The sequence below is a fragment of the Anomaloglossus baeobatrachus genome, chromosome 1, assembly GCF_048569485.1.
Source record: "Anomaloglossus baeobatrachus isolate aAnoBae1 chromosome 1, aAnoBae1.hap1, whole genome shotgun sequence".
Taxonomy (NCBI): domain Eukaryota; kingdom Metazoa; phylum Chordata; class Amphibia; order Anura; family Aromobatidae; genus Anomaloglossus; species Anomaloglossus baeobatrachus.
Window position 1 is genome coordinate 498882476 of NC_134353.1, and position 21880 is coordinate 498904355.

Below are 21880 nucleotides of genomic sequence, written 5' to 3' on the forward strand. Positions count from 1 at the left end.
TCTCCTTTTTCCTAATGTCCATGGCAGGTATGCAATTCATTATTCACATGTTCAAATTAGCAAGTAGCATTTTTCATTGTATATTCCAATATTTTTCCATATGCTTGAGGCATTATACCATTATCTAAGTTTGATGTGCAGCCTTATCCTTATATAAAGGACAATCCACAGACCACCTCCAAAGACCTGCAGCATCATCTTGCTGCAGATGGTGTCAATGTGCATCGGTCAACAATACAGCGCACGTTGCACAAGGAGAAGCTGTATGGGAGAGTGATGCGAAAGAAGCCGTTTCTGCAAGCACGCCACAGAGTCGCCTGAGGTATGCAAAAGCACATTTGGACAAGCCAGTTACATTTTGGATGAAGGCCCTGTGTACTGATGAAACAAAGATTGAGTTGTTTGGTCATACAAAAAGGCATTATGCATGGAGGCAAAAAAGCACGGCATTCCAAGAAAAGCACTTGCTACCCACAGTAGAATTTGGTGGAGGTTCCATCATGCTTTGTGGCTGTGTGGCCAATGCCGGCATCGGGAATCTTGTTAAAGTTGAGGGTCGCATGGATTCAACTCAGTATCAGCAGATTCTTGACAATAATGTGCAAGAATCAGTGACGAAGTTGAAGTTACACAGGGGATGGATATTTCAGCAAGACAATGATCCAAAACACCACTCCAAATCTACTCAGGCATTCATGCAGAGGAACAATTGCAATGTTCTGAAATGGCCACCCCAGTCCCCAGACCTGAATATCATTAAACATCTGTGGGATGATTTGAAGCGTGCTGTCCATGCTCGGCGACCATCAAACTTTACTGAACTGTAATTGTTTTGTAAACAGGAATGGTCAAATATACCTTCATCCAGGATCCAGGAACTTATTAAAAGCTACAGGAAGCGACTAGAGGCTGTGATTTTTGCAAAAGGAGGATCTACAAAGTATTAATGTCACTTTTATGTTGAGGTGCCCATACTTTTGCACTCGTCGAATTTTGTTTAAATGCGGATTGCACGTTTTATGTTAGTACAATAAACCTCATTTCAATCCAGAAATATTACTCAGTCCATCAGTTATTAGATATATGAAACTGAAATAGCTGTTGCAAAAACCCAAATAGCTATAAAGAAAAAAGGTTAACATTAATAGGGGTGCCCAAACTTTTTCATATGACTGCATATATTCAGCAATTGTAGGGGCTTGATCAGAAATCCAATACTGAGCTATCAATTTTCTGGCCAAGAAAAGCATTCTGGATACGGCCAGCTTCCCCTCCTCCTCAATCAGTAGATCCTCAATGTACCCCAAAATGCAAACAAAGGGCGTTAGGTTCAGCTCAATCAAATACACTCTATTAACTATCCCGGTTACCCCTCTCCAAAATACTTCAAGATTTGGGCACGACCACACCATATGTAGTAGATTAGCTGTGTTTATGTGGCACCTTGGGCAGAGAGGATTGGATCTGACTCCAACATCAAACAAAAATTTGAGTGTACAGTAGACCTGATGAATTACATATAAGTGAGACAGGCGGTGAGCTTTTCCCAGAGAGAGACCAAGAGACCCAGAACCCTCTCTAAAATTTCTGTCCATAGACTGTCTTCAATTGGCCCTATATCCCGTTACCACCTCTCCTTCGCATTCACTGGGTGATTCAGAAGCACCAAATATAATATGTCCCAGTATAAATAGGAGATAACCCCTGCTGAGCCAATAGACATTGCAATACGCTGTATAATCTTATTTTGTTGAATCGGTCTACCTACAATAAGACTCTCTGCTTGATATGCATGTCTCATTTGTACAGTAAATACTTGTAGAATTTTGAGTTCTGAATCCCAATTCCATTTGTAGATATGCAAATTCTCTGATCTGATCCCCATCTACTATGTGTCCAAATCTACTTATCCCTCTCCGGGCCCAGCTTTCAAACCCCTCCAATCGATACAGGTTAGAGAGCCAATGGTTCCTCTAAATTGAGGTACAGTATATTGAAAGACTCCCTGAATGTTCTGTATCTTTTTATTTTATCCCATAATTTGTGGATTAACAGCAGAGTAGGGGATCATGCGTCAACGTCCCGAAGCCCCCCGACTCCAATACCTCGTATAGACTATGGGAGCCAAAGTATTCTTGTAGAAGCTGCCACTGAGCACCCCCGGGTCCTCCCAACCACGGATATGCTGAAGCTGAGCTGCCATATAATATACCCATGGATTGGGGACAACCAGACCCCTGTTACTCTTTCCTTGCTGTAAGGTCTCCAGCCTGACCCGTGGGCCCCATATCAGTTCTTCTCTAAAGAAAAATTTCTGTGGCACCAGTGGCACCCTGGACAAGCCAGGACGTCACAGGTACTGCAACAACACACCTCCCACACCGGCTAGGCACATCAAAGTCAGACAAAAATCCTTGTTGCCTCCCTCCAGGGGCTGATGTCCACACCAGGGGGTGGAGCCAGGCAGTGGGCCCCACCCACCGAGGAGTTCACAGTCCTGGAGGCGGGAAAAGGAAGGGAGAGAGGAGAGTTCAGTTTGGAGAGTGGAAGAGTGAGGTGGTAGTGGAGCAGACTGACCGTGTCCAGGTGCGTGGCCCGGGCACATACAGCAAGGTTGGCAGACGGTGGTGACCGTCTGCAGGAGGGGCTGATTGACGTGAACTGTAAGGACCGGGGATGGGCGGTGGCCCGCCGGTACCGGATCGGGGGGCGAAGAGAAGCCAGCACCATTCGGCAGGGCCTACGGACCCCGACCAGGCTTGGAGTCACCGTAAAACCAGTCAAATCTGTTAGCGAAGGGAACCTCCGGGGTTTCCCAGCAGTCAAGACCCGATTGAAGGCAACCTGTTGTGAATGTTAGTTATGTTTTGGCTGCTGGGAGGCTCCCTCTGGTGGCCAGGAATGGTTTGGACTTGGACCAGGTGTGTTGTGAAGTAGGTGTTTCCTTTGCTAACTCTCTGCTAATTTAAATCCTGGTCTGATTGCAGGCTGTTGCCGGATACCAGTTGTTCTTTGTATCTCCAGCCTGCTTAATCCTGCTCTACACCACATCTTCCCCAGATAAGTGCTTGCTCTTTATTTATTGTCTGGTTCTTTTGTTTATCTGGGTTTGTCATTTGCTGTGGTTGGTTTCAGTTTGTTTGCTTGCAGGGACTTTGCCCCTCAGTGGATTGTTGAGGAACTCCCTGCAGTTTTGTGTGGAGTATAGCTCCTTTGGGTCCATGTGTTTGTGGCTTGTTGACTTTGTTATGATTCTTGTTTTCTGTTCATTAGTATGACAAGAGCACCTGGTATAGGACGGAGTTCAGATCGTGCGATCTGAGGGCCTTTTTGTACTATCAGGAAGTTGGTATTTTGCAGGGTTTTTCTCTGGCCACCATCAGTCCCTTTCCTGTCCTTTCCTATTTTAGTCAGCGGGGGCCTCACCTTTTGCTAATCCTGTCATCTACCAGTGTATTGTGTTTTTCCTATATCACCGGAGTCTTTGAATGTGGGGGGCTAGCTATTCTTGTCTATTTTCTGAGGCAGAGAGTTATTCATCTTTCCTTCCTTTAGGATAGCTAGTTCTCCGGCTGGGTTCACGGTGCACAGGATGTTAGTTCACCCCTCGGCTACTTCTAGTTGTGATGGTTAGTAAGGGGATGGCGGCCAGATTAGTTGCCAATGCTCTTGTCACCTTTTGCCAATGATTTGTGGTGGTCTTCCATGATTCCGGATCATAACAAACCGTGAAGGGAAATACAGTCACCGCCAAGGCTACAGTTCCCAGTTTGCTCTGGACCCTAAGCTGAGGGGCAGTCAAGAGGCCCGAATACCAGCCCAGCCCCCTCCTCCGGCCGACACCGTGGATTTGAAGTGAGTCAGCGGTCCACTGTTGCCGGCAGTTGTCCCCGTTGGGACCACCAGTATAGATACAAGTTTGAATGATAAGATTGAATCAACCGAAGAAGTTATCTGATTGGAACCGTGATTGAACCGGCCGTTGCCGGCAACTAGTCCCCGTAGGGACTTTCTGCAACCGTTGCGTAAGGAACTGCTTACGGACAAGCCCGAGAACTTGCAGGGCAACCACAAACTTGTGGGATGTAAATATTTGGCTTCAACCGTTACCGCCTCCGGAGAGGCTGATTTGGAGGATGGGCCTGGAGGAAAGGGATGGCCCAGGCCCGCCACTACCATAACCGGTGGCGATCCTCCGGGGGTTCAGGGGTCCCCATGGACGCGGGTCCCCTGAAAGAGACCGTACCCGCTCGGGCAACTTGGTTCTGGACTGGGGTCAAGGGGTGCTGCCCGCTTCTTAGGGGCAGCATCAGGGCCAGGTTGTTTGGGTGGGAGAAGAGCGGAATCCGTACCGTTTAATAAACATATACCGTTTAGCAACGTTTAAGAATGTGCCTCCCGTTATGGGAAGTTTGACTAAAAATGCTTGTGTTTTTGAATGTTGTTTTTACTCTTTTGCAGTTAACAAAAAAATAAAACCGGTAATGGACGGGCAGCCCGCGGACGGTCTGCATTTTACTGAGGGGGAATGTGGCGCCCTGGACAAGCCAGGTCGTCACAGGTACTACAACAGCACACCCCACACACTGGCTAGGCACATTAAAGTCAGACAAAAATCCTTGTTGCCTCCCTCCAGGGGCTGATGTCCACACCAGGGGGTGGAGCCAGGCGGTTGGCCCCACCCACCGAGGAGTTCACAGTCCTGGAGGCGGGAAACGGAAGGGAGAGAGGAGAGTTCAGTTTGGAGAGTGGAAGAGTGAGGTGGTAGTGGAGCAGACTGACAGTGTCAGGGTGTGTGGCCCGGGCACATACAGCAAGGTTGGCAGACAGTGGTGACCGTCTGCAGGAGGGGCTGATTGACGTGAACTGTAAGGACCGGGGACAGGCGGTGGCCCGCCGGTACCAGATCGGGGAGTGAAGAGAAGCCAGCACCATTCGGCAGGGCCTACGGACCCCGACCAGGCTTGGAGTCGCCGTAAAACCGGTCAAATCCATTAGCGAAGGGAACCTCCGGGGTTTCCCAGCAGTCAAGACCCGATTGAAGGCAACCGCTCAAACCGTGAAGGGAAATACAGTCACCGCCAAGGCTACAGTTCCCAGGGCCAGAGCCTGCGGGCAAAAGGGGCTCCCTCAGCATCCATCCAAGCTGGAGAGCGGGTTACTGGTGGGAAGCCACCAGAACCGAGAACATAACACAGGTGCAGGGAAAGGCAGTCACCGCCAACCTACCGGGAGAAGAACCACCGCAGCCGTCTGTGGGACCCGTCCATCCAGCTGTTTGTTTTACCGGAGACTTTGCATTCATCATTGGCTGAGTGAGTACCACTGTGCCGTGCGGCACCGCGCTGCCCCCGCAACCCTGCACCTCACCAGGCCCCGTAACCCACCTGCCATTCCTCCCTCACCGGGCCCCGGGACCACCAACCCCCTACCCACGGAGGGGAAGAACAACATCTAAGCTGCTCCCTGTCATCGCTCCCGGGATCCCCGTCCAGAGCAGCGTTGGTGTCACAACCTCACCACACCGTGGGTGGCATCACAGACAATAAATCCCCAAAACCATTCCCCTTTTCACTCACGGGCGAGGAGCGCCGCTCGAGTCCCCGGGATCCAGCCCACCGCTCGAGCCACCGACTGAGCAGCAAGCGAAGCAGCAGCAGTGCCGGACCCGAGCGTGGTGAGCGCCGCGTCCCCTCCCCGCCCGCGACACACCCATTGTGGGGAGTTGTGTAGCATATATAGTAATTGTGGCATCCAGATAATTTTGATCAAATTAGTTCACCCCACCACTGACAAAGGCAAGCGTAACCAAATGTCTTTTTTGAGCTTAAATTTAGAAAGAATGGGTGTTAGGTTGAGGCTCTCGTAGTCTTTGACATGTGCTGTAATCTGTACCCCTAGATATTCGAATTGAGTGACCACCTGCAAGCCCGATTTAGCGTAGTTAGTGGCGTTGTCCGCGCCGTTAATCGGGAGAAGCGCCGACTTATCCCAGTTGATCGTTAGACCAGAATAATTCCCATAGTCCTGAATCACCCCCATAGCTCTTGGCAGCACGATGGATGCGTTGGCCAGGAAAAGCAGTGTGTCGTCAGCGTATAGCGCAATTTTTTCTTCCTGTCCCCTTCGTTGGAACCTCTTTATGCTTGGGTTGGATCTAATCAGCGCAGCCATCGATTCGATGGCCATAGCGAATAACAATGGGGATAGGGGGCATCCTTGACGGGTACCTCTGCCTAGTCTAAAGGGTGGGGTAAGACGTCCGTTAACTTTAATTCTTGCTTTGGGACAGTTATATAGAAGCTTTACCCATGATATGAAATTCTCCCCCAGCCCAAATTAATGCAGTACTGTCCATAGAAACTCCCACTCAATAGAGTCAAAAGCCTTGGCGGCATCAAGGGAGCAGATTACTCTATCTCGCGAATTGTTAGCTGGTAGTGGTAAGTTGAGATGTAATTGGCGAATGTTTACCTCTGTGGATCTGAAGGGCATGAACCCGGACTGGTCTGTATGAATTAAAGAGAGTATCACTTTATTCAATCTAGATGCCAGTACTTTGGCTATAAGTTTTATATCCGTTGGCAACAGTGAAATGGGCCTATAGGAATCGGATAGGAGGGGATCCTTGCCAGGTTTGAGGATAACCACAACCACCGCCTCTTGCATTGATGGGGTAAAGAACCGCTCTCAGCAGCCCCCTGAAAGGTTTTTTAGCAGCTGGGGGAGTAAAATATCTCAAAATTTTTTATACATTTCTGTAGGGATACCGTCTGATGCCGGCAATTTGCTATTGGACATGGAGGTGACCGCCAGTTGTAACTCTTCTAGTTGGAGTGGACTGTTTAAATATGTCCGGTCTGTCTCTGAGAGTGTGGGTAATGAGATATCGTTTATATATGATATTATTTGTTCTTTGTCAAATTGTAACTTAGTACTATAGAGTTCTTTGTAAAATTCCAAAAAATAACTGTTAAAATTTGGTCTGGTTGGTTAACTATTGCTCCACTTTTGTCCCTTAATGCCCCTACGAATATGTTCCCTCTTTGTGCCTTGGCAATAACCGTCAATAAGTGTCCTGCCTTTCCACCCTCTTCAAAAAATCTTTGCTGTGAGAACATTCTCTTGTTAATACCCCGTTCCTTAATATGAATATCATACGCCTTTTGTGCCTCCTTCCATACCAGCAAGTCCCGTGCCACCTTTGTAGAAATGTATTGTTGTTCTGTCTCCTGGACTCATTCACTAAAGGCCCCGTCACACTAAGCAACATCGCTAAGGAACACCCTGAACTGATTAGACTTAATCTTAGATCTACTTAACCCCCTGAATTAAGGTCCCTTTCAGACAGGCCTTCATGGCATCCCATATCGTGTTAAGCAACACCTCATCAGTGTTATTGTCTTGAAAGTAATGTTTAAGGGTCAACGAGATCAGGTCTATGTCTATAATCTGTAGCCAAAATGGGTTAAACGACCATGGACAGGATACAGACCAGGCAGGAAATTAAAACTGATTAATATTGGTGAGTGATCCGATAGTGCTGTGGGCAGGTATTCAATTTTGTCAACTATTGGTAATATTTCTACCGAACCAAGGGCCAGGTCTATTCTAGATTATGTGTTTTTGAGTAACACGAGAATTGCTTGGATTTGGGGTGCTTAATTCAACACAGGTCCGACAACAAGAGTTCTGCCACCAGATCCCCAAATTTAGAATTAGGGTGATTTTCTAAGCGAGCATCTGCATTATATTTATCGCAATATGGATGAATGATGTTATTGAAGTCTCCAGTGCATATCACCTGCACCCCTGGGGTTTTACTAATAATACCAGCTATTTTTTGCATAACAGTGTTATTATATGGAGGGGGACATATACTACTATCAATAACAGCTCCTTATTGAATACTTTACCATGAATGCAGACATATCTACCCTCCTGATACACTGTGGACGAGAAGTTCAAAGGGGATAGCTCTGTGGACCAGAATACTAACATCTCTAGAGTGCCCTGTATGAGTTGAATGGTACCCATGGCTCATCCACGAACGATTCATGAGTGATGTTCTATCGCCTTCCAGGTGAGTCTCCTGAAGGCAAACGATCACGGGAAAGTGGGATATTCCATAACCGCCACTCTCTTGGTGACATCCCCCAGGCCACGAACATTCCAGGAAAGGATATTAATTTTACCCGTCATTATGGTAAAGTGTACATGTGGTGCAAACAATCAGATGTTTCCCATCTTCATGTCCTCTGGGAACAGCGCGGAAACCAATGTCATATAAAGACAAGATAAAATGATTAGAGCTGCACAAACCATATCCCCCCTACCCCCATCCCACAAACAAACAGCAAACCACTTGCAACCCTAAAGTTGCAGTAAAGGCACCAGTCCATCCTGAAACCAAAAATGGAGTTGTTCAAAAACCCAAAACCGGAAAATGTAAAAACAAAGTAAGAGAACAGTCTCTGTAGAGAACCACCGGGACCAAATAATGAAGACCAAAATAATCTGTCCACTAGGCCAAGTGTACATGGTGTCAACAGACAATCGATTGTTTATCGATGGCACAAAGCTTAAGGAGATATATATCAACGTTGCTGTTCATGTCTGAGCCACTGTTCATTAGTGTCGAGCCACCGGAGAGCGTCTTTAGGATTTTCAAAGAAGAAGATTTCATTCCACACAGCCATCCGGAGCTTTGCCGGGTACAGCATAACATAGGGTATTTGTGTGTTTCTCAGGCGTCGTTTTACATCCCTAAATTGGGCTCTCCTTTTTGATATTTCAACAGAATAGTAAGGGAAAATTAAATCCTGTGGACATTCACTGTTATATAGCCTTTATTTCTAGCCTCCCTGAGAATGGCATCCCGGTCTTTGTAGTGAAGTAACTTCATTAAGACAGGTCTTGGTGGAGGTTCCAGCGGAAGGGGTCTGGAAAGAACTCTATGGGCTCTTTCCACAGCCTAAAGTGGGGACAGGACCTCTGCGCCGAAGATTTCAAGCAGCCATTTCTCAAAGAAAGCAGTCGGATTGGCTCCCTCTGTTTTCTCTGGCACTCCAATCACCCTCACATTGTTTTGTACCGCCCCGCGGGTTCGGCTGCGACCGCCGAGCCGCTCGGATCATTGCTCAAACTGTGGGTGGTGGCTCGAGCCTCTCACGGGCCCAGGGGTCACATCGCTCTGCAAGGGAGTTGGCGTTACACGAGGGGACTTAGATGAGGAGTCCCACGGCCTGGGCCGCGGTTGTTTGGTTTGGATTGTAAGTTCGTGATGCCATCCATGGGTTGTGGTGAATGGTAAATTCAGCTCTGACCTGCACACTGGAATGCAGTGGGAGGGGGATGACACTACAACCCTCATCCTCCCTTTGTGTAACTTGGGAGCTGTTCTTTACAGTGTCCAAAGTTTCCTGCTCCTTGTTTGAGGAGTGGACGCTCCTCTCTGATCCCCTGGCACATTCTACAAAGCCGCTCTTCAGCATGTGCCGCCGCTGCTCTCCCTGCCTTGGTACCTGGTGTGTGTACAGCGGCGCCATCTTGAGAGTCCCAGTCTTTTCCTGCTGCTGCCTCCTTCTGCCTTTTCCCCGCTCCTCCTGCCATGTAACAGCCGGTTAAAGATCCTGGTGAGTGCAGGGAGGATACCGGAGGTGATGTGGGGTTAAATTCGCTCCGTCACGGCCCAGTGGGGTGCAATAACTCTTGTAGGTCCCGGAGCCGTCTCTCCCTGCGTCCTCTCACATCTCCAGTCAGGGAACGCCCCCCCCCGGAAGATCATTTAAAGGTACAATGTGGCGTGGCTAAGCAGCACATAGCTGCTGTAGTGCCCCTGAGGCTTCAGTCGCCACAGGGTATTGCATCTCACTTAAGGTGCAGTACTCAAACTGGGTAAGGAAGAGGTTAATAACTGGTGTTCACTTACACAACACACACACACAGCTTAGGTGCTTTCCCACTTGAACTGGGCTAGAGGTAGTCACCATAGCAATGGGACTTTCCCAACCACTATTGAGTCATCAGGAGGGAGGGGCAGCACTGGGGAAGTGAGAGAACACACAGACTTTTACCTCAGAATAGTCTGGGACACAGAAGAACAGGCTGCTGAGGAGAGTGCTTCAGAGCTTCCGCAGTTAGAGCCAGCCCGACTGGAAGGAGCAGGAGAGATGAAGGAGCAACATGGTAGCTGAGGAGTGAGCCTAACAGCCCTTTTGGGACCGGCGCAGTCAGGGTGCAGAGCCCTAGGGTGGCATACACTCCACGTTGCGCCATCAGAATCTGCCGGGAAGGGGGATTTCATGTCCCATTTTCCACCACAAAGGTCCCGGGGCACAGCGGCACATAGAGTCAGGAGTCAAGACCACGGTCGGGCCCACATTTGATTTGTGCTGTCTGTGGACAGGACGGGAACTAAACCCAAGGACAGTGAGGTCTCTAAGTAGCTTCATGCCACAGGAATCCACACTACAGAGTGCAAGGAAGGAAGGTCTCATATCTTCACAACATCGGTGGTGGCCTCTGAATCATCCAGGATCCGCTGGGGCCCATCACGGCGGAAACCGGCATTCCAAAGGTGATGACTTAACAGTGAGTAAAAGACCTTGAACCGCGTCCACTGTGTCAGCCCATCATTGCCGGCCGGTGCCGTCGCCACCGGCCACTACTACCCCCCATCATCCTCCTGGGGCCCAGCTCTACCTGTGAGGAGCTGAACCATCCAAGCTGCGTTTTCCTCCGCCCCAAAGAACAGCACCCGCTAAGCAGCTAATCAAACCAAAACCAAAGAACAGCAGCAGCAGCTAATCCTTGGCCGCACACCACAGGTGGCGTCACGAGACAACTACTCCCAACATCCTCAACCCCTTCATCCTCATCTTCCCACCACCCTTTATCCCCTTCGTGGACACCTCGGGGTCACGAAACCGGGCGGGGCCACCCGTGACATCCCCTGACCCTCGCCGGCCTGGTGATGAGTATTCCCAAGATCCCGAGGGCTGCTTCACTGCTGCTAGGAGACCAACCCAGGGGGCAATTGCTCCCCTGCCCCACAGCCTAGCCTACCCCTGCACCTGTGTGTAATTTATTCTCAGTATAAGTACAGCTATAATGTGAAGGCCTCAGAGGTTTGTATGACACAACTGCAAACTTACCAAGACATGGCCGTCCAACCAAAACAGAAATCCAAAGCGCATGGAGAGAAGAAATTATACAAGATGCCCATGGTCACTCTAAAGCAACAGCAAGGATCCACAGCTCAGATGGTGAATCTGTCCACATGACAATTATTAGTCGTATACTACACAAATCTGGCCTTCTTTCTCAAAGACTAGAAAGAAGAAAGCCTTTCTTGAAAGCAACACAAGACGTCCCATTTGCAGCTTGCAAAAAAGCCATGTAGGGACACAGCTAGCATGTGGAAGAAGATGCTCTGGTCAGATGAAACCAAAGTTTAACTTTTTGGGCTAAATACAAAATGCTATGTGTGGCGGAAAACTAACACCCAGAAAACATATCCCGACCATCAAACATGGTGGTGGCAACATCATGCTGTGAGTATGCTTTTCTTCAGCAATGTCGGGGAAGCTGACCAGAGTTTATTAGAAGATGTATGGAGCTATATACGGGCAACCCTGGAGAAAAACCTATTAGATGTGTCGCGGGCGGGGAGGACGCCGTCGCTGCTGCGCTCTCGCTAACGCTCGGGTCCGGCGCTGCTGCGGCTGCTCGGTGGCTCGAGCGGTGGGCCGGATCTGGGGACTCGAGCGGCGCTCCTCGCCCGTGAGTGAAAGGGGTGGTTGGTTTGGGGGATTTAGTCCGTGACGCCACCCACGGGTCGTGGTGAAGATAGGCACCACCGCTGCTGATGACGGGGATCCCGGGAGCGATGGTAAGGAGCAGCTGGGATGTTGTTTTCCCCCTCCGTGGGTAGGGGTTGGTGGTCCCGGGGCCCGATGATGTGACGGGGAGGCAGGGTTGGTGAGGTGCAGGGTTGCATGGACAGCGCGGCGCGGTGCCGGATGGCACGGGTGTACTCACTCAGCAAGATCGGTAAACCAAACGGCTGGATGGACGAGTCCCGCAGCCGGCTGCAGTGCTTCTCTCCGGACAGGTGATGGCGGCTGTCTTTCCCTGCACCTTAATGTTCTCTTTCTGACTACTGTGGATTTCCAACGGTAGTCCGCTCCCCGGTGTATGGGTACCGGAAGAGCCCGTTTGCCCGCAGACGCTGGTGCTTGAGTCTCTAGCCTTAGGTGGTAGCTGTATACCCTCACGGTGTGGGCTGTTGCCTTCAATCGGGACTTTTGCTGTTGTGAAACCCCTGGGGTTCCAGTCACATTCGGATCTGACTATTGTCGGCGGCTCCAAGCCTGGTCAGGGTCCGATGGCCCTGCCTGTGTGTGCTGGCTTCACTTCGCTCCCCGGTCGGTACCAGCGGGTCGTCGCCCATCCCCGGTCCTACGGTTCCGCGTTGCTCCACCACTCCTGCAGACAGCCACCACCGTCTGCCAACCTTGCTGTCAGGGCCTGGGCCACAAACCCAGACACCCAAGTGCTCACTCCTCTCACTTCCAACTCCAACTACTAACTGTCACTTTTCCCGCCTCCAGGCCTGTGAACTCCTTGGTGGGTGGAGCCAATCGCTTAGCTCCGCCCCACCTGGTGTGGACATCAGAACCTGGAGGGAGGCAAAAAGGGTTTTTGTTTGGCTGGTGTCCCTGTCTAATGGGGGTGGGGGTGTTTGTATGTTATCTGTGACAACCTGGCTAGGCCAGGGCGCCACAGATGCTGCAAAAGACTTGGCACTGGGGCATAGGTTCACCTTCCACCAGAACAATGACAATAAACATACTGCCAGAGCTACGATGTATGGTTTAGATCAAAGCATATTCATGTTTTGAATGACGCAATCACAGTTCAGACCTAAAGCCCATAGAAAATCTGTGGCAAAACTTCAAAAATTGCTGTTCACAGACGCTTTCCATCACTTCAGGGGGGTGGATACAAATGCATATCATAAACTTCACATTTATATTACTAGAATACTTTGAAAACCATGTATTTAAGGCCCCTTTACACACTGAGACTTTCTAGCGATCCCACCAGCGATCCCAACCTGGCCGGGATCGCTACAAAGTCTCTGGTGAGTCGCTGGTGAGCTGTCAAACAGGCAGACCTGGCCAACGATGCAACAGCGATCCGGACCTGCAGAACGACCTAGCTAGTCATTGGGGACATTGTAAAGCAGCTTTTTCAAAGGGAAGTCGCTAACGAAGTCGCTGTAAAGTCCCCTTTACACACTGAGACTTTCTAGAGATCATGCTGCACAGCGGGAAACAAAGGACCAAAGAATGGTCCTGAACGATTTGTAGCGATCAGCAACTTCACAGCAGGGGCCAGGTCGCTGATGTGTTTCACACTCTGCAATGTCGCTGGGGAGGTCGCTATTACGTCACAAAACCGGTGACGTTACAGCGATGTCGTTTGCGATGTTGCAGTGTGTAAAGCCACCTTTATGTGCTTTAAACTTCACAAATTCTTGCTACTTTGTTCTGGTATATCACACAAAATTCCAATGAAATATATTTAGGTTTGAGGGTTGAAAGTGAGTAAAGGCGGAAATGATCAGGGAGTGTGAATACTTTTACAAGGCATTGTGTATAAATACATACTATATATACATCTATATATATCTATATATATATATATATATATATATATATATCTATATCTATATATACATATATATATATACACACACACATATATATATATATATATATATATATATATATGTATATATATATATATATATATATATATATACATACACACTCCACATTGAAATTGAAATAAGAAAAAAAACTCATGGAATTACAGATAGACATGTTAATGATTTTCAAGTGATGAAAGAACGAAAAACAATTTCAAAATAACTCGATTGATTCAGTGTCGAGTACAAACACCACGTGCAGAAGTACCCACACTTACACAACTTGGCATGATATCATGGTTATCTGAGGAATGTTTCTACCGCACTGAGTGGACTTGGCCACAAATCATCAAGATCTGCTGCTATGTTCAGGATGGAAAGGAAGAAGTGACTGATAAGTGGGGAAGGAAGCGTATTTCTCTGATAACATATATTATAAAGTTTATTACATTTACCTGTACTATTGATTTATGCAAAGTTTGTTAAAAAAAAAAACGTTCTTAAAGGTGTAAAAAACTGGTTTACTAATAAACCAGGAAAGTACTTCATAATGTACATGACATTAATAGGCAGTATATTTTTAGTATTTATAAATATGTGTGTATATACCAGTAGTGATTAGTACAACTATTACAGATATATTGCGGCCAATTTTTTTTTCACTATTGGGCAGTACGGTGACTTAGGCCAGAATCACACTTGCTAATGCATCGCGTATAACTCGCGTGAGTCTCTCATGATAGAACCTGGCATGGCCGCACACTATGCATACAGGAGCGTCTGAGCTGCATAGAGATACATGCAACCGACCAGCTCCTGTCAGGAGAGTGTGCGGCCATGCCGGGTTCTACCATGAGAGACTCGCGCGAGTTACACGCGAAGCACTAGCAAGTGTGATTCTGGCCTTAGTGGTAAAGCCGGTCCTGGGTTGAAATCCCACCAAGGACAACATCTGATACGGGTTTCTCCCTGTGTTGTGTGGTTTTTCTGTGGTTTCTTCCCACATTCCAAGGACATACTGATAGGGAATTTAGATGTCAACCCCAATGGAGACAGCGATGATGATGGCTAGAAATTTCAGTAAAATTAATGGTATTATATACTGTAAGTGAGTAAAATAGAGTCTAGACATTGTCAGATCAAATATTAACCCCTTCAGCCCCCGGGCACTTTCCGTTTTTGCGTTTTTGTTTTTTGCTCCTTTTCTTCCGAGAGCCGTAACTTTTTTATTATTCCGTCAATCTTGCCATATGAGGACTTGTTCTTTGCGGGACGAGTTGTACTTTTAAATGAAACCATAGGTTTTACCATATAGTGTACTGGAAAACAGCAAAAAAATTCCAAGTGTGGAAAAACTGCAAAAAAAGTGTGATCGCACAATAGTTTTTGGGATGTTTTATTCACCGTGTTCACTATATGGTAAAACTGATGTATCTATGTGATGCCTCAGGTCGGTGCGAGTTTGTAGACACCAAACATGTATAGGTTTACTTGTATCTAAGGGGTTAAAAAAAATTCACAAGTTTGTCCAATAAAAGTGGCGCACGTTTTGCACCATTTTCCGAAACACATACCGCGTTCTCATTTTTCGGGATCTATGGCTCAGTGACGGCTTATTTTTTGCGTCTCGAGCTAACATTTTTAAAGGTACAATTTTTGCGCAGATGCTACGTTTTGATCGCCTGTTATTGCATTTTGCGTAAAACATGCGGCGACCAAAAAACGTAATTTTGGCGTTTGGAATTTTTTTGCCACTACGCCGTTTACCAATCAGATTAATTGATTTTATATTTTGATAGATCGGGCATTTCTGAACGCGGCAATACCAAATATGTGTATATTTATTTATTTTTTAACCTTTTAATTTTCAATGGGGTGAAAGGGGGGTGATTTGAACTTTTAGGTTGTTTTTTTTTAAAAACTTTTTTTTTACTTTTTTTTTAATTTATTTTACTAGTCCCCCTAGGGGGCTATAACGATCAGCAATCTGATCACTCTTATCTATCTGCTGATCACAGCTATACAGCTGTAAACAGCAGATTCAATCACTTCCTGTTTCCCTCTGCTCCGTGCCGAGGAAAAACTAAAGTGAAACTTCGTAGCTGCAGGCGTCATCACATGACCCTGTGCTATGATGGCAACCACCGAAAGTCACGTGATCACTCACGTGACTTCCGGTGGGGGCGGCGGTAAGTAAAAAACATGGCCGCGCGCATATAGATCTCGCTGCCAGACTTTGGCTGCGAGATTTAAGGGGTTAAATGTTGTGAGTGGAAGCGATTCCACTCGCAAAATGCAGGCACACATGTCAGCTGTTGAAAACAGCTGATATGTGTGCCGACCGTCGCCGCGGGGCTTAACTGGACACAATCCATGTCGGATAGATCCGTCTAAGGTCGTGAAGGGGTTAAAGCACACCAATCACCAAGATTTTAATATATAACCTAAAGCCAGTGCTATAATGGCACTATCAAGCTGATTCTATACATACCTTTAGCTGTCAACTCGGATGTAAAGGTTTTCAAACACAAAAAAGTAAAGTTTGGAAAATCAGCTGCTTGTTGAGTGACAGCAGCTGCAGCAGTTGATAGCTGAGGTGGGTATTCATAGTGATTCCCTCCCCCTGTCACTTATGCTAATTCTATTATACAATTGTTTTACATTGTGACTAGAAGCTTCTGTGCCGATGTCATACCCATGTGACTAGAAGGGGTGGGGCCTCAGCCAACATAGCTTATACCAGGAAGCAGCATTAGTTTACTGGCTGAGGCCCCACTCCTTCTGATCACATGGGTAAGACATCAGCACAGGTTCTTTTAGTCACAAAGTAAAATGATTGTGTATTAGAATTAGCATAAATAACAGGGGGAGGGAATCACTATGAATATCCACCTCAGCTATCAGCTGCTGCAGCTGCTGTCACTCAACAAGCTGCTGATTTTACAAATTTTGCTTGCTTGTGTTTCAAAACCTATATATCTGAGCTGACCACTAAAGGTATATATAGAATCAGCCTGATAGTGCCAATATAGCTCTGGCTTTAGGTCATATACGAAAATCCTGGTGATTGGTTCGCTTTAAGCCCTCATTCAAATGACTGTTTAAAGGGAACCAATCACCAGGTTTTTCCTATATAACCTAAAGCCAATGCTATACTGGCACTATCAGGCAGATTTTTAACATACCACTAGTGTTCAGCTCGGATGTTTAGGTTTTGAAATCCAAGAAAGTAAAGTTTATAAAATCACCAGCTTCTTCAGTGACAGCAGCTGGGGATCAAATAATGGCGGGGGGGGGGGGGGGTGAGTATTCATAGTTATGGTATGTATAGAATCAGCATGATAGTGCCAGTGTAGCACTGGCTTCAGGTTATATAAGAAAATCCTGGTGATTGGTGCATGTGATGGGGTCCTTCTCCCATATCACACAATCAACAGAGCGAGAGATGAATGAGCAATCCAAAGAATATTTATTCCAAGCAAATTAAACGGTCCATAACATAATACACCACACGGGGGGTAAAATAGTCTAGAAACACAAATACAGTTTAGTGCAGAAAGCGATAAATGTCCAGGTCTCTCTGAGAAGCCCCAGCTTCAGCCCAGAGGATCAATCTTCTTCCTACTCTCTTGAAGTTCTCAAACAGACTCCTTCTCCCTTCTCCTGCTCAGCCAGACTGACTAATCTCCAGGTAAAACAGAGAGTTTAGGTGGATCCCAGGCCCCTCTCCTCCAGACTTAGTGACAATAGCCTTGCAGGGGGTGATTAAACCTGCAAACAGTACAATGAACACACAAAGAACACAGAATGGATAGAACACCACGCCTAATATACAAATCTACACACAATTCTACACAATCCCCCATATTCCACCATTACAGTGCGCATTAAAGGGAACCTGTCATGTGGCTCATTCTGCCTGAACCACAATCAGCATGAAACAGAGTGTGGCTGAATTATCGCCAATGAAAACATACTTAGAAAAGCTGTCTGGGGATTATGCGTCTTGGATGACTAGTACAAAGCATATCCCGTGTGGCTTCTCTCACTCCTCTGTGCCTCCAAAGAGAGAGAAGCTGCCACATACTAGTCATTTCAGACCCATGAATATTATCTGTGAAACGCCACAGAGTAAAACATATGTGGCTACAATAACACAGCCAGAGCCTGATTCATGCTTCCCAGATGTTAGGTTCCCGTAAACTACAATTTAAGCAATATTATTCATTAATTACAATAGGGTACCTTCTTGTGTGTGACTTCTTGTTGTATAAATGTCACCGGGTGACCTTTGTGCGCTCCAATTAGGGGGCAGATTGTACATACACATACTCGGCATGCCGTACAGAAGAGCTCCACCGGCCTTTCCCTGTGCTGGACACACCAGTGAGTCCTTCTCCTCGTTTCCCTCATGTTTCTGGACTCTTCTCCATCTGCATTACACACTTGATGGTTGGATATACTCTCGTCCAGTATATGTGGTTGAAAGTGCTCGGGACAATATGACTGTGCACAAGTTAAGCAGCTCCATTGGGCAGTGCATGGACTATGAGGTGGACATAGGTCACACTGTATTGGCTGTGGGTACACTGTTGCATTCTCTTCCCTCGGTAATTTACAAGAAGGACATGTCTTTTCACAATTAGGAAGGTTATGCCAAAAATGTTCTAGACAACGAAGACAGAAGCGGTGCCCGCAAGACACCATTAAGACAGGTGTCGGGCATCTAGAATCACATATTCCACACTGATAGACTGCTGGGCACAAGCCAGAGGCAGCTGCGGGCATCATCTGGGAATCTGTCTTGCAAATCAAACCCGGCCGAAACATATCACATTCTTCTTGAATGTCCATTATGACTCGTTTTCTTGATGTTTCCTCACTCACCTGTTTCTCAAGGTGGCCAAATAGTGAATGTCTGCTGTATTAAACTGCTATAGCCAGTCAGTGTTGGGTTCCAATTTCTGCAGCCTTGGGTAATCTTGTAAAACCTGTATCCGCTTGTGTTTCGAAAGCGATGATGGCTTTGTCTTCAAGTTGTTCTGAAGAGAAGACGACTGATTTCTGTCACCAGGAAATGAAACTAGATTCTCATCGCACGTGACAGGTAGCACTGACTAACCCTTTCATTACTCCTTTAGGAAAAAAATGTACCATGTTGTAGATGAGCAGCTAGTACTCAAAGTTCTGCTTTACTTCTTATAGAATTTTATGCAGATTTTTCACAGCAATGTTATTCCTTTCATCTCCCATAATTTAATTAATATATCTTTTCTCTTCCTAGCCAGTTGCAGTTCAGTTTCCCCTTTCACTTTAGATTTCTTTTTTTTTACTGTATATAGTGTGCAATGCTTATTAATATATCAAAACATTTCTAGGATCCATCTGAACCTCATATAAAAGGCCTTGTTGTACATGATTGGGTGCCATTATTGAAATACATTAATTAAACAAAATAAACTGCTCACAAAAAGTTAGGGAAATTTCAGGATGATCCTAAAATGCCCTCCAACCTTTTCAGGGGAACTTAATGTGATCTTCTCTAAACTTTACTTGGTCTTCCCTAACAATGTCTACAATAGAAAATTACCTCTGAACTTTAAAAGTAGCAGTAAAAGAAATGTATCTTTTATTGATATTTCAGCCTACATATGAGGGGCTGCTGATAAGTCTTTGGCTTTACCCAGAAAGAAACGAGATAGGATGATGAAACTTTACATTTATTGCACATACTCTCCACTGATGTCAACACACTTCTTACATCGGTATTCCAAGTTCTGTAAGCCTAGTAAAAAGAAGAATTTTGGTTGTGCCTCAAACTAAGCATCCGTAGCAGCCATGGCATCAGAAATGGTGTGAAATTTGGTACCCGTGAGGTGCTTCTTCAGGTTTGGAAACAGATGATAGTCGGAGGGAGCTAGATCTGGTGAATAAGGTGGATGGTCAACCAGCTCTGCTAGTTTTGCTGTGGTTGCTTGTGCAGTTTGAGCGAAGGCGTTGTCTTGCAGGAACAAGATTCCATTGGACAGCTTGCTGCATCTTTTGGCCTTCAGAGCTGCCTTCAATTGGTCCAAAAGTTCAATGTCATACCTTACATTGATGGTGGAACCCTTTTGAAGGTAGTCCACTAGCAGCACACCCTCCTTATCCCAGAACACAGACGCCATCACCTTAGTGGCTGATTTTTGCACCCTGAACTTCTTTGGATGAGGAGAACCACTGTGCCTCCACTCTTTTTACTGCTCCTTGTTTTCAGGGTCATACAAATAAATCCAGGTCTCATCCGTAGTGAGTGACCAGTCGATCCAGGAAGTTCTTATCAGTCCGTAAATGCTGACAAATGGACTGGGAAGTTTTAACTCACATGTTTCTCTGATCTGTTGTCAAACATTTGGGGACCCGCTTTGCAGATAGCTTCCTCATGTCCAAATGTTCATGGATAATGACACAAACATGTTCACAGGAAATCCTCATAATGTCTGCTTTTGCTTTAGCTGAAATTTGTCGATTCTCCAGTAAGAGGTTGTGCACAGTGTGACACCCTGGCCTATCAGGCCGTCACAGAGTGTTGTACAATTTTCCTTTCCGTGCAGCATCCATCTCTCCCTTGGTTGCAGGTGCCACTCAGTGATGTGCTAAGACCAGCATGCAAACCCCACACACACACACGCTGGTGGGAAGGTCCAGTGAGGAAAGGGCCGCCCACCGAAGGGTTAAGCAGGCTGGGGGGGAGGTGGCTAGTTAGTCATCTGCAGGGAAGCAAGGAGAGCAGTGGGCTCTCAAGTAGCTCTCAGGAGAAGAGCAGTCTGGGGAGTTGGAGCTCCCATAACATCGAGAGAGAGCAGCCTCAGAGAGTGAGGGGCTGTGAAGTGGAGACTCTAGGAGTGTCGGACTAGACCAAAGCACACTAAGTAATATCACTGGACGGTCACCCCGTCAGTGGCAGCGGTACTGCAGGACGTTTGGTTTAATCACAGACTGTGTGTTTACTGACCTACCAAATCAGCACAGCCTCATCCAGCACCACGACTACCAACTGTGAGTTTCTCTGCTCCCTGTCTCCCAGGCCTACAGCTCAAGTCTCCCCCCTTCCATCCAGGGCTGCCACTAGGAATTTCAGGGCCCCATACTGGCAAAAGTTCGGGGCCCATTGAGGCTCCGCCCCAGCTCCGCCTCCACTCCAGCTCCGACTCCGCCCCAGCTCTGCGAATCTTTCACAGTCCCACCGCCACTCTTGGAAAACTTCACTTCTGCACTACAACCTCACCAATCACACATTAACCCTTTACATTGAACACCGTATCACACATGCAGCCATCATATTTTGTTTTGGCCAAAAGATTTTTTTAAGCCTGCCTCCATGACAAGGTAGACTCTTTTGGCAGGGAAGGAAAAAGAGAGGTATTCAGCTCACCCAAATAGTGTCCTCCAGTCTGCGGTGAATGCACGTAGTCCCTCGGACAGGCAGGTCCGTGTTCCAGGAAGGTAGCAAAGAAAAGTAAGTGGGACTCAGCACCAATGCGAATAGATAAAAATCTTCATGCTTTATTTGAAAAAAGTTAAAATTAATAAAGGGTCACAGATCTTTCCAAAAACGCCATGCGGCTTGCCATGCGGCTTGACGCGTTTCGGACACAAAAAGGGGAATTTAAAAGCAGTCCTTAATCATAAGCCATGTAAGATAGAAGGCAAGAAGTATATATAGCACTTTAAAGGTAATGAGACACAAAGGCAAGATGGGAAACAGGAAGGGAGTTCACTCAGAAAATGCAAATTAGTGAGAGGGGTAGTATGTCATTAGACTCTATTAACCCCATACGTTGTATGCAGTAGAATAAGCGCGTGTTCATACATATATGTGCATGCATTTGAGAAACAGAAAAACAATTCATCAGAATGTGAAGAGGGCCCCACAAGAGCAAATTTTTGTGCGTCCATGCATATATATGTATGTATCGATCCTTTCTTTTGTCTTATTAATTTATATATGTCAATATTCTAGTTTAAAAAAAAACAAAAAACTTGTTTTTATTTATGTATGTTTTATTTTATTTTATTAATATATATATATATACATATATATTTCTGCAAGGAATATTGATATCATAGTAAATGGATGTGCTTCATATGAATGGATTTTGAAGTATATATATGAAGATGTGT

The 21880-nt window shown here is 46.5% G+C and overlaps 1 protein-coding gene across 1 annotated transcript in view; it reads right to left on the bottom strand.

Moving 5' to 3' along the window:
* TRIM14 (tripartite motif containing 14) overlaps positions 1 to 18579 on the bottom strand; it is a 104410-nt gene extending 85831 nt beyond the window's left edge. Inside the window, exon 1 of the mRNA XM_075338615.1 lies at positions 17963 to 18579. Coding sequence (XP_075194730.1) covers positions 17963 to 18571 — 609 coding nt within the window. The 5' untranslated portion in view covers positions 18572 to 18579. The remainder of the gene's footprint in view (positions 1 to 17962) is intronic.
* Positions 18580 to 21880: the final 3301 nt, after the last annotated feature.